Source organism: Dendrobium catenatum, unplaced genomic scaffold (assembly GCF_001605985.2).
Source record: "Dendrobium catenatum unplaced genomic scaffold, ASM160598v2 fragScaff_scaffold_1263, whole genome shotgun sequence".
Taxonomy (NCBI): Eukaryota; Viridiplantae; Streptophyta; class Magnoliopsida; order Asparagales; family Orchidaceae; genus Dendrobium; species Dendrobium catenatum.
The window spans coordinates 475,498-488,280 of NW_021319725.1; the positions used below are offsets into that span (position 1 = coordinate 475,498).

The following is a 12,783-nucleotide window of genomic DNA, read 5'->3' on the forward strand; positions in this document are numbered from 1 at the left end:
GAATCAATCTAGTGATTTCATTTGGCATGGAAGAAGAAGAGGGGGATGATTTGTGTGAATTTTGCTCGATAGAGAGGAAGAAGAAGAAGAAGAGTCTATGCGATCTTATTTGGCGGAGAGAAAGAGAGAAGAGGCGAAGTTGTTCACCTTTGATGTCGTCTTTGACGATGTTCAACACTTTTTGTCACATCCCATTCTGACCCCTTCCAGTCAATCTAGATTGTAACATACAATAATAATATGAAAATATCTCATTTTTACTAACACCTATTATGAACTACCTCTATCAGAATCAGGGAGTAAGAAGTAACCTAATTAGAATATCCTAACATATCAAGTTTTATGCTTAACAACAAAATATGTAATATACCTAAGGTTTAAAATTGCGTAAATAAGCCTAGAGGCGGTTTTCGTCCGTGAGGCGAGGCGTAAGCCTCGAGGCGGACTGAGGCGTAAGCCTCACGGACATAGAATTGCGTAAATGAAAAATTAAGGGTTTTAGCAGGAAAATAATGACAATATTGCATCTTACAATAAAAACATCTAAATGATATATGAAAATAGTGGAAAGTAAGAAAGTAGATGTAATAAAATCATGTCCCAAAGTACAAAATCACAAAATATTAGTTTAACAAAACTCCCAAAGTACAAAAAACATTTAAAATTCAATCATATCCCATCACTAAATGGGTCTTCAAGGGAATCTTCTTCTCCAATTGTATATATGAATGTCATGTCATCATCATCTTTAATATGACTCACTTTTCTCTTCACTGTTCAATAAGTGAAAAGATCATTAGCATGTTAATTGCTCACTTGTTATAAATATACTGCGATAGCATATAAGAAGTTGTGGAATACCTTTACTTGATTGTTGTGCTGCAGAGCTAGTGGATGTGTGTGGTGTGGTACTAGTAGATGTGCCCATTTGATCTGCTTCACCCCACAAGACATCCACATTTAGATATTCTAGCTGTAAGTCTGATAATGGCAAATCTGTCTCATCATCTATGAACCACTCATTATCAGATGACACATCATCACACACCAACGAGTCCTCATCATCCTTCAACCCCTTATTCCTCAACCTCCTATCTTTTAACCTCTTGTTGTGCATTATATATACGAGGGAGTTCATTCTGAGTGTAGATAGCCGATTTCTTCTCTTTGTTTGCACTTGACTATATGTACTCCAGTTTCGCTCACACCCAGAAGAAGAATAAGTGAGGCCCAACACTCTTACAGCAAAACTCTGTATCGAGCATGTATCGCTCAGTATCGAGCATGTATCGCTCAGTACCGAGCATGTATCGCTCAGTACCGAGCATGTACCGCTCAGTACCGAGCATGTATTGCTCAGTACCGAGCATGTACCGCTCAGTATCGAGCATGTACCGCTCAGTACCGAGCATGTACCGCTCAGTACCGAGCATGTACCGCTCAGTACCGAGCGGTACTAGTTCGATACCGAGCATGTACTGAGCGGTACCGAGCATGTATTGAGCGGTACCGAGCTTGTACTGAGTGGACGAATGAAAGAAAGCCGAATCAAGAGTTATTCAAGCTTTCCTTACTGCACGTCAAAGTCAAGGCCACAACATTGCGTACCTGCTCTTCCGACCTAACCGATGCCTGAACGTTTCCTGCACTCATAACTTCGGCTTCGTTTCTTTCTCTGCGTCGTCTCCTTCCGACTTCATCTCCTACACTCACGGCTTCGTCTCCTTCCCTCACAGCTTCGTCTATTTCCCTTACGGCTTCGCCTCTAGTTCGCCTTTCAATTCTCACAGGAAGCCCTAATCCTATACGCGAATACACAACTCAATGCGGACGCCTCGTCCGCTTTTTTAATGGTTGATTTTAAGTAGGTAAGACCATTTGGATGAGGCGTACGCCTCACCCATAATTGCGCAATTGAGGCGCGCCTCACACAGGGTGAGGCATACGCCTCAATCAGTGTCCAAATTGCGTGCGCCTCGAGGTACTTTTGGACAGAATTGCGCAGAGGCGCGCCTCTTATTGCGCATTTTTAAACAGAGAATATACTTCAAATAAATTGTACATCTCAAAAGAATTACACAGCTTTACTTAAACTTTAAAAATATACTTACATACCCAAAAGTGTTTGTACAACTCTTATGTATATCTCTTTTCAAATCTCTTTGTACACCCAAAAGTATATGTACAAAAAAAGAGTATTCAACTGTCCTGCCTACTACCCCACTGGTTTTTTTCCCTTGCCTGCAATACAATTATTGTTAGTGAGTATATAACCATATTGAGCAGCATGCCATTACCTCGAGAAGTATATAACCATATTGAGAAGCATGTCACTTTCTCACAAAATGTACAACCACCTTGAGAAGCACATCATTACGTTTGGATGCATGCGCTTGCCTAAAAAAGCACGTAACCGCTTCGAAAAGTACACAAATATATTGGAAAATGTGAATACATTGTGAAAGTGGATCAAAAAGCGTGCATGTTCTTTTTGTAAATACATGAAAAGGCTGCACACCATTTTAAGAAAATTCAAAATTTTCTTTATATGCTTTGACAAATTTCCTAACACTTGAATACAAAGTTTGAGAATGCTGTTTGCAGTTTAAAGCAAGTTATATCTTTTTTGATTTGTAATACCTGTATGTGCTCTTACTAATAAATTAAGCTCCTACTTTTTGGAAAGAATGTTTGTGCAGGTTAAAAATGAAGACTGAATTTCCTGTATGTGTTTTGACCAATGCATGAAGTTTGTAAATCTAAGGTCTAAGAATGATGTGTGAGCTAAAATAAAGATCAATTTAAAGTTTAAAGTCCGATTTTCCTCATTGAAAGGACTAAAGTTGACAAGATTTTTATGAATGAATGAATATACGATCGTGAAATCTATGAAGATATTTGGTTTTACATTTGCATTAGACCTTTAATACCCTTTTATAAAAAAATTATTACAAAATTTAAACTCTCCAAGTTCATGGCTCATATGATAATTCACAAAGCTTTTACTCGATTGACAAGCATAAAAAGTTGGCACGATTCAAATAACAAAATAAAATTACTTAAAACCTTGATGATGGCCATCTTCTTAATTAATTTTCCATGTTACAAATATAAATAATTTAAGTGACTTCAGTGTCACACCAATGTTATTCATGCTGAACGTGAATCTCAACAAGATAGTACTCTATATGTAAAAAATGCTCTAAAATCTCATTGCAAATTATTTCGCGCCTAAATCCTTGATTATATATAAAATCTAAAAGTTTGTGAAATCTAAAAATATTTTAAGTGAAATCTACTTTTAAAGTTTAAAGCAAAATACATCCATTATCCCCAACCATTCATCGAGGGTGTTGAAATTGAGAATAATCTGAGCTTATGAAGAGTGAATGTCTTGTTGAACGTATATATATGATTCATTCATAACCAGTCGAGTGAATGTCTTGTTGAACGTATATATATGATTCATTCATAACCAGTCTCTTTTTAATAATGATGCGTCACGAGTCTTTTAAGTGGTGGTTTGGTTCTCAAATGGTACCACTGATAAACAATTATGATTGGTGCCCTATAATCGAGTGATTTTATCGTGAAATAATACCATTAAATTGCAGTCATAGCCAAAACATACACACCCCACGATACCCCTTACCAATATCGTAGTGTCACAAAACTAAATATAATTTTCAACATCTAATACTTTTCATCACTTGACTACTTATATATAATCCAACCACTAAACAATATATTTTTTGAATAACTAAACAGAAGCATCTAAATAATCCCAATTACATCACACAAATACTTACAAAGCTACTAAGAAAATCAAAATACATTACCTCATTTTGACAAGTTACATACCTCACTAGAAGATATCACAAACATTGCTAAACAAAAAATCTAAATATTCCATAACTTGCTTAATTAGTTTCAACTTTTTCCTTACTTTTCTCTGTAACAATAAACAATATAAAAAAATAGTGAGTTTTGAGGCTCTTAAAGTTATGCAATTTAAATATGAAATTAAATGCAAGGTTATAGTGAATAACATAATTAGATCAACTCAAAAATATCTGTAAAACAACATAAAAATCATATTTAGGATCATCCTTTAATTCATTTGAATTTTATATAGAATATCATAATTAGTCTTCCAAGGATTTGACCATCATTTTCATATAGTTAATTTTCATAATAATGCTCAATTGAGCCCAGAATAATATGATATTATCTCTATTGAACTATATAGAAGTCTCTTTTGTCTCTTTAGGGGTTCTTTTTGCCCCTGCTGCTATGCATGTATCATATATGGGATTCCTTTTGCCCCGCATGCAGCCCAGGTATCATATCATTTTATGGCCATGTCACGACCCGGCCCGGATGCTCGATCTAACGAGGCGGGTACGAAAAGTCGTACGATAAAATTTCTTAAACATTATACTACTTTTTCATTTGTACTGAAGAACAACTAAAACACAATATGTAGATTACCTATTGTCATTTGCACGTCGTCTTCTGTAAACATGTTCTTCTCTTTCAGCCATTTCTTCTTTAGGAACTTACCTGAAACATTTAAACTCGTGGGTTGAGTTTACTAAGTAAACTCAGTGGGTAACTATTTAAAATATTGATTAATGTATATTCTATCATTTATTAACCTTATTTCTTTCATTTCATTGATTTATACTTCTTCGGATATTTTCATTTGAAACAATTAAAATATTTGTTATCTTTAATATTTCATTTTTATTTCCTTTTCCCATTTGATTTGCACAGGAGCACCGTCTCAAAGTACCCAAAGGTACAACCTTTTCCATTTGATTACCTTTTTCATTTCCATAGCATTTTTCTTTTCCTTTTTCGTGCACGAGTACGGCGTCCCCAGCCAGTACCATAAGGGGGTGAACTCATGTCGTTTTCAATATCTTTTCCTTTATTCTCTTTTCTTTTCTTTTCTCATTTTCATCCTTATTATTACTATTCCATACAACATATCTTACATGTATCTCTATAAATATTATTTTTCATTTTCATAAACTTTTAAACCTTCATAACAGATGAATTCTTTCTTAAGACTATAAAATCATAAGAATTTATGTCTTTAACATTTTATAATACAAAAATTTATTCACTTACTTAGAAAATTGAAATCATGAATAAAACATAAAACAATATAATTTACCCACTTTGAACTTTTCAGGTCTTCAATGCTTGATCCTCCCTTGAATCAATTTCTCTTCTTGGTGAATTCTCGCGGGATCAACACTACGACTTGATCTTTCACTTTCTAAAACCCTAAAATTCAAAAAATAACTTTCATATAAAATTTAAAATTATGATCCCATAACAAAATATAATAAAAATTATATAAGGAGAGTTTCACTTACAAATGGGAACTTCTCAAACTCCCAAAATCCTCTCTCCCAATTTCCTTTTTCTTCGCTTCAATTGCTTTCTTATCCTTCAAGGAACATATCGCTCACTTTAAACGAAGTAAAAGAAGAAATTTATACGAAAATCCGAAAGAAATTCAACAAACCTTTTTCCTTCTTTTTCCTTGGTCTTTTCCTCTCCTTCGTTGCAAATTCTCCCAAAATAACACTCTGATAACGATAAGAATGAACATGAATCACTATTTCTTATCTTAGAAGACAATCATTTGCTAAAATTGGTGAAAGAAAGAACTTACCTCGCTCTCGCGTGAAACCCATCCGCTCGCCCCTCTCTGTTCGCGCGAAAAAGAACTGTAGCGACCCTTTGTTGGGTCGCGGCTATTAATAGAAACGGGTGGCCGGTTAGGTTGAACCGGCCCCCATCCGGTTAATTACAGGCCAACCTTTTCTAATTTGATATTTAGTTGACTTCAAATATTCATAATTAGGGAAGAATTTTAATTAAATTGAACTTATTATTTAATATAAATACTTTGATTTAATTAATAATAATAATTGCTAAAATAAGATAAAAATTTTCTTAATAAAAATTTCATTTTATTTACTTGTATTTTGGGTATTACATATAAGTTCCCCAATGGCAAAAAAATTCTTGAATAATGAATCATCGGGTGCACTTAAGATGACACAAAGGTCTTTGTTGGCTAAGATCAACTCAAATTTATCCCCTTTGACAAACATGCACCTCAGGTCTATAAGGTACCTTTGGACGATGCAACTCATGGATGCCAACAAGAATCGTTTGGTTAGGTTGGGTTGACTACATCCTCTAAGTAGAAGATCATAATAACCCCAGGATGATAGAATCATGGATCTTGATATGGTTTGCTATTATTCCTCAATCATCCACTTAAAATGCAAGGTGGTAAATTTCAAATTGTAATACTACTCTCGGTACTTAGTGCCCATCTCATGACTAGTCTTAATTGAAAATTCTCTTTCATTATCGGGAGGGTTAATTAATCATATTGGTTTATGCTTATGAAAAGTTTGGGACAAGATCTTAAGATTATTTGTGTCTGTTAAATCTTAGCCGTCCCATGGCATTTTGTTCCCATGGCTAGGATGAGAATCCGTGAGAGACTCACATGTTAAATCCCATCCATCCCTTGGCATTTTGATCCCACGGCTAGGATGGGAATCTGTGGGAGGCTCACCTAGATCACGCCGATCTCCTTCCATATTTAGTTAGCTGATTTAGGAATGATTATATTAGAGCAATTATGCATGATTTTGTAATTATTTGTTTCTTTATTAAGTTGTCTTCCATAGATCTGTAGAAAGTTTTTTTTTTTAATTTTTTATAAATACTCTATATTTAAGTTTATAAATTTACTTATTTATAATATCATTTTATATATATATATATATATTACAAATGATATTTTTATATATGTAATCGTGATTAGAGTGAACAACTGGCCAGTGTCAGTCATTAATTTAGGTCATTGACCTGACCCAAGTCACATAATCGATCCATATAACTGGCCAAATGGGCGCTAGATAGGTGACCCAAGTTACATACTCGATGCACATAGCCGCCAAATGGGTGCTAGATAGGGTGGGCGCAAGCTCACCAAGGCCAGTCGTTATCTATGCTAATGACTTTCATCTCTCATAATTTTTTTTATTTTGGTTTTGTTTTTGCCTAATTAATTATAAAATGATTTTCTTAAAAAAAAATTCCTATATATCTTCATTCTTCCATATTATAGATCCAAGTTACTTAACTAATCACATTTAGGAATCGTTTTATTTTCTAGTAATATTTATTGATTATTATTATTATCACATATGTTAAAATTCAATATCATATGCTCAATCTTTAGCATGCTAATACTATATCCTCTATACTCAAAACATTTTTTCTGTCAGAAATTTTCATTTATTTCATTGGATGTCTCATGTATATAATTTTATCATTTAAAAAAAAGCTTTCACCAAGAAACCTAACTTTGAATAACTTTTATAAGAATATTTATAGCCAGTAATTACTCAATTCAAAGCACTAACAACAATGAAATAACTCTGCATCCTAACCTTCCTCTTCTTTTTCTGTCTATTTGCATGTTGTGTCAAAGTGGTCTTTTAATCAATAAGACATTTATTTTCATTGCATTCTTTTCGCTGAAGTGACCTGAGAAATATTGGAGAAATAAGCCAAAGCCAAATATATTAATCAAGATAAATAAAGGCTTGAAATTGGCTCTTAAAATACGTAGGGACTATTTGGGTTGGTGAAAATAGATTATTTACATCTAAGTAGTTTTTTGCTTTTGGTTTGAATCAAATTACTGAAGTAAATCTGATAATGCAAAGTAAATGGGTCAAATCACGGGGCCATATAATTTGCAAGAATTTACTATACAAGGATTTTAGGTACATCAAACCAGATAGCCTCTTAAGCTTTGTAGGCGATCATTTATATTTTATGTCCTATATATTTGTTGACTTCATAGGCGCCAAGAAATATTTTAATTTTTTTGGGAAGAATTGGTGCTGCATAGTATATTTTTTCTTCTCCCTTATTGTCGTTATTATGAAAGCTTTATCTATATGGCATAATGCTGAACATTAGTCTTTTTCTTCCATCAGGTTTCTTTTGCCTTCCAAAATTCTAATTATTCTTCCATTCTTATATCTTTTGTAGGTTGCTTGCATCTGGATTAGATGGTTCTATTTATATATGGGATAGGCGTCTCAGCAATCTTTCATGTCTTAGACTGAGTTCTAGCTCTAAGAGCCCTCTTAACAGCATTGAATTAGATATTGAAGATCGGGTCAGAAATAAATTACTTTAAGCCATTAATTTATATGCCATATTCATAATTATGGACTATGTTTTATAGATGTGTACCTACGTTTTCTCTTATTTCCATTACGGCTGTTAACTATTCTTGGTCATGATGCCCTTTTTTGGACATAATTAAGTAGGCTCCTTACAGTCCATTTATCTCTCAAAATTTTATTTTATCAATGTGAAAATACTGTATATGCCTGTCAGATGAATAATAATTGTTCTTTGTAGCGGAATGGTTCACATGTTGACAGCTAATGATAATGCTGTTCTATTTTATTTTTGAAGAGCCTCACTTTTTTAAAGGTTTTACAGATTGTTTTTGGAGCTAATCAACAAGGCATCATATATGCTTGGGATCTTCGTGGAGGAAGGTCATCCTTTGCTTTTCAAAGTCATAATGAGGTTCAGTTAACTCGGTTATATGATGTTTTTATCCTTGATATATACAAATAATCATATATATATATATATATAGCATGTTACTCTCTTGTCTACACTTTTTACAATTCAAAGTCATCATAATTTTTAATGGGCCTAACTTCGCCAAGTGCACTGTCCTCATGAGCCAAGAATGCATCATATGATTTAATTTGAACAAATTTCTGATTGTTTTTATGTTTGCCTTGCCTTAAGGCGTTAGACCTTCTGTTTTCTTAAGAAAACTCCATTAGATTCTTATTGTTTATGGGTTTGCAGATGGATCCCTTCGATTTAAAAGCTGTAATTGCCCATGGATGATGCTCCTTGTCACTTTTTATATCAACTGTCAGATCCCTTGTTTTCTAAAAAATTCAACAAGATTTTTCTCTGTAAAATTTGACCCCTCTATTCTGTTTTTTCTTTTTCGTCTTACTGTGAATCATAAGCCAATTTGGGTCGAACAAGGAGACAACAATGACAAATGGGCATAGTTTAAAAAAAAAAGACCTGAAATGTTCTATTTTATAAAAACTAAAATGAATGCTCATCCCACAAAATGGACAATCTCGATGCATTTAGAACACCAAGATGTTCAAAATAAACCTCCCCTTGTACCACACGAATGGGACAAAAAAAAACTTGACCTTGCGAGAAATGAGATTTGAAGGATCGCACACACATGCATTTAAAAAGGTTAAAATAATATATATGTGCATATACAAACACATATTAATATTAATAAACTACATTAAAAAAAAAGAGTTGCTAGATAAAATGTAAGAGACCACGCAAGTGGGGCGACATCAACCAAATGGGCTCATTTAGCCTCAAGTACACCATTAAAAAAGAAGATATGCTCTTTCATAGGTGCCAAAGAGGTGCATAATTGGTGCCTTTATTAAACATTGAAAGGGTCGTATGCGGGGCATCTAGTACCCCATTTCTTATAAAAAATATTTGTAAAGTATAAATTTTTTTATAAATCCCCATATTTTTCAACTTTTCTCATCACCTTCCTGACATTGGAGCTTGACCAATTTCTCTCTTCCTTTCCCTCTCTGTCTTTCCTTTTCATCTCTCTCTCCCTGAACTCTCCCTCCACCTCAAAAATGTGTTGCTAGTGTCATGCAAGGTATACAAAGCAACTTTACCACCTTGCCTGCTTTCCATATGCATCTTTATTGACACGACCTTGAGTTTATTTTGACCTCTTACTGAGTTGTTTAAGGTAGGGAACCTAAAAAAATATTCTTATACAACTTTTTTGGCATGTTGGATGTGAAAAATGCTCGTCCAAGCGCCTCAAGCATTACCCATTTATATCTTTCTTAACATGATTGGGGACAGTCTCTTGGTTGTGATGTCTCATATAGTAGAGAGATTATTTGGTGCGGAGTGTGGATGAGGAGAACCGTCCTGTTAGACCGGTCCAGTGGACCGGTCCAGCTGGTCCGCACAGGACCGGCCCAGCCATAACGAGGCGGAAGCTCCGCCTCTCATTTCCGCACGCACGCCTCCGATTCAGCCGCACGCCCGAATAGGAAGGTTTTTGAATGGATTTTAGGAGGGAAATTGATTGTAGGGATTGTTTAGGGAATTCCTTTTGAATTGTATGCATTAAATAGTAGATTTTCCCAGGGGTTGAGCATCTTGAATTTGGCTGAAATTTGAGATCTCGTAGATTTAGGTTTTCTTTGGGCTCTAGCGGCGTCTAGAGATTTGAGAGAGATCGATCCTCCTCTCGAATTGAGGATTAATTGTATCTTTGCTATTTTCCTTGCAACTACTAGTAAAATACAAGTATTTTCTCTGATTTTTCTGCAGTTTTTCCCTGCTTTCCTACTGTTTTTGGCTGTTTTTCTGCTGTGGACAGCAGTTTTACATTGGATCTACTTGGTTTTGGTGAGAAACACTTGGAAATCCAAGTGTTTCCTATCACGTCCGCACAAGCATTGGGTACCTAGTGGTACCCGCACTTGGTACCACTGGGTACCGCTGGGTACCGCTAGGTACCCAGTGCTTGTGCGGACGGTGCGCACTCCACACCTAATAATTTTTCCATATAGCACCCCTACCACATTGCTTTCTTGACAGTTGACACGGTGGGAATATCTAGCATGCTTCAAGTACCCCATTTGCAGGTATGGCGTGGAGGCGCTGATGAAATCTACCCAAAAACTTGCTCAAATGTTGAGTAAAATGCTGTATGGACCAAAATAAGATGACGATTGGAAAATAATTAACAAAGAAAATGCATGAATAACACCGAAATTGTGAATGCAAATATATAAGAACTTGTGCAAATGTGCAAAATAGCTTCCAGAATGAACTTTTATGACTTTGATGGCTCACTAGCTAAGACGAATGCAAATTCATTACTACCTACTCGCTAGATAAGCATGGAGGCAGCCCAATCAATTACTCAAGAAAGCCAAACAACCTTTGTGCATTAACTATGACTCAGCTTGAAGCGTTATTAATGAGAAAATTAAAAAAGCCATAGCTTTGGAGCAAACAGAAAATTGGTAGGTAAGGGTCATCCATATCCAACTAAGTATGATGTGGTACCATATCCTAAGGGGCATTCCATCCTTAAGTTCAATGCGTTATCTATGAATGATAATCTAATTGAACCTAACCCGACTTAAAATAATACAAGGGGAATGGATGTTTGCTCTTGCCAGTTCGTTATTAAAACTCAGAAGATTGCTTTTCATATGATATGTTGAACTTCCAATTGGCAAAAAAATGTTTTCTTAGATAGAAAGCATGTTCATAAAGTGATTGACAAAACATAGATCACTCTAATATAAAAATGAAGAAAGGGGAATCGATGCATAATATCACCTGTTGGCTCGACATAAGTATGAAATGTGAAAAATATGTAAAAGAGCATCTTCTCTAATTATTAATAAAAATATTGGTGATTTAATGGTCCAATACCTATGCATGGCTTCAATCATGACATTCTAGGAGTTATTCAGCTAAGTGGTGTAGTTTTAGAAAGTGAAATTGTTAAAATCCGAAGGTTATTCAAAGAAGTGAAATAAAGCTCCTAGTACCAACAAGTGTTGAGTGCTTATTGCATTCTCATATAATGTTAATGATGAAAAAGAATTCACCTTTACTAATAATAAAGGCAAAAGAAAGCAACATGCCAATGCATTGTTGACACATATTTTGTGTCGACCCGACTCAAATCGAGTTCATTTAAAACCAAATCAGCTTATTTAGTGCAGCCTTTAGTTTTTCTAGATTTTAAATATCACTCTAAACCTTTCCAAATCAAGAATTTGCATCCAATGGCTAGAGAAGAGCAAGGGCAACTGTTGGGTACACGTCTTTGTAGCCATTATTATACTCCCTGCTTCCTACAACTACTAAAAAATCACTATGGATTGTAGCTTTCTCTTCCTCTTTGCTTGATTCTTGTGCCTATTAGCTCCTCCAAACCAGCAAGGGTGATGGGAAATTAATCAGTTGTTTGATTAAAGCTGTGTGAGGGAGGATTTTAATGCGCGTAGGGTTGTTGGATCGACGTTCAATAACCTCCAATAACCTCCAAATTCATTCATTCACATTCCTATTGCATGCCTAGCCGTCACCTACGATCATGCCCTAGGGTAGATGTTGTCTTTTGATCCTAAATCAAATGTCAATGTGTTTCAAATTGCACTCATCCCCAATCCAATGCTCATGTCATGACAAAATTGGCATATAATATAAGTGTTCACCCCTATTTGTTAGGATTGTTGTTCATTTGAAAATCTTGCTCCGTTAGCATTTGTAATTTCTCTTAAATTTGTTGAATGTCTAAAATGAATTCAATTGGTTTTGAAGGCTTACAAACAAACGGTTGGGTTTTTCATGAACCCTCAAGTTCATGTTTTAAATCCCATGATGAATAAAAATATTTGAATTCACTTTTGATATTTCCTTAAATTTAGTTTGCATGATTTAGATTGCATCACTCAAACCCTAAAGGAATGCATGTTGTGGGTCACTTGCTAAGACTGTTGCATGTCCAAAATTTGCAAAATCATGAACATGTTTATTAAATTTGTAAGTACTTGTAAAGTAAAAGTGGAGTATTCTATGGCTTTCAAAGGC

General features: G+C 34.8%; 1 protein-coding gene across 3 annotated transcripts in view; it reads left to right on the forward strand.

The window, feature by feature from the left end:
* The window catches only part of LOC110106282, a 70,774-nt gene that overhangs the window by 14,379 nt on the left and 43,612 nt on the right, over positions 1 to 12,783 (forward strand). For all 3 annotated transcript variants that reach the window (XM_020836126.2, XM_020836152.2, XM_020836159.2), the window contains exons 10-11: positions 8,104 to 8,233; positions 8,566 to 8,655. In XM_020836126.2, the coding sequence (XP_020691785.1) occupies positions 8,104 to 8,233; positions 8,566 to 8,655 (220 nt within the window). The remainder of the gene's footprint in view (positions 1 to 8,103; positions 8,234 to 8,565; positions 8,656 to 12,783) is intronic.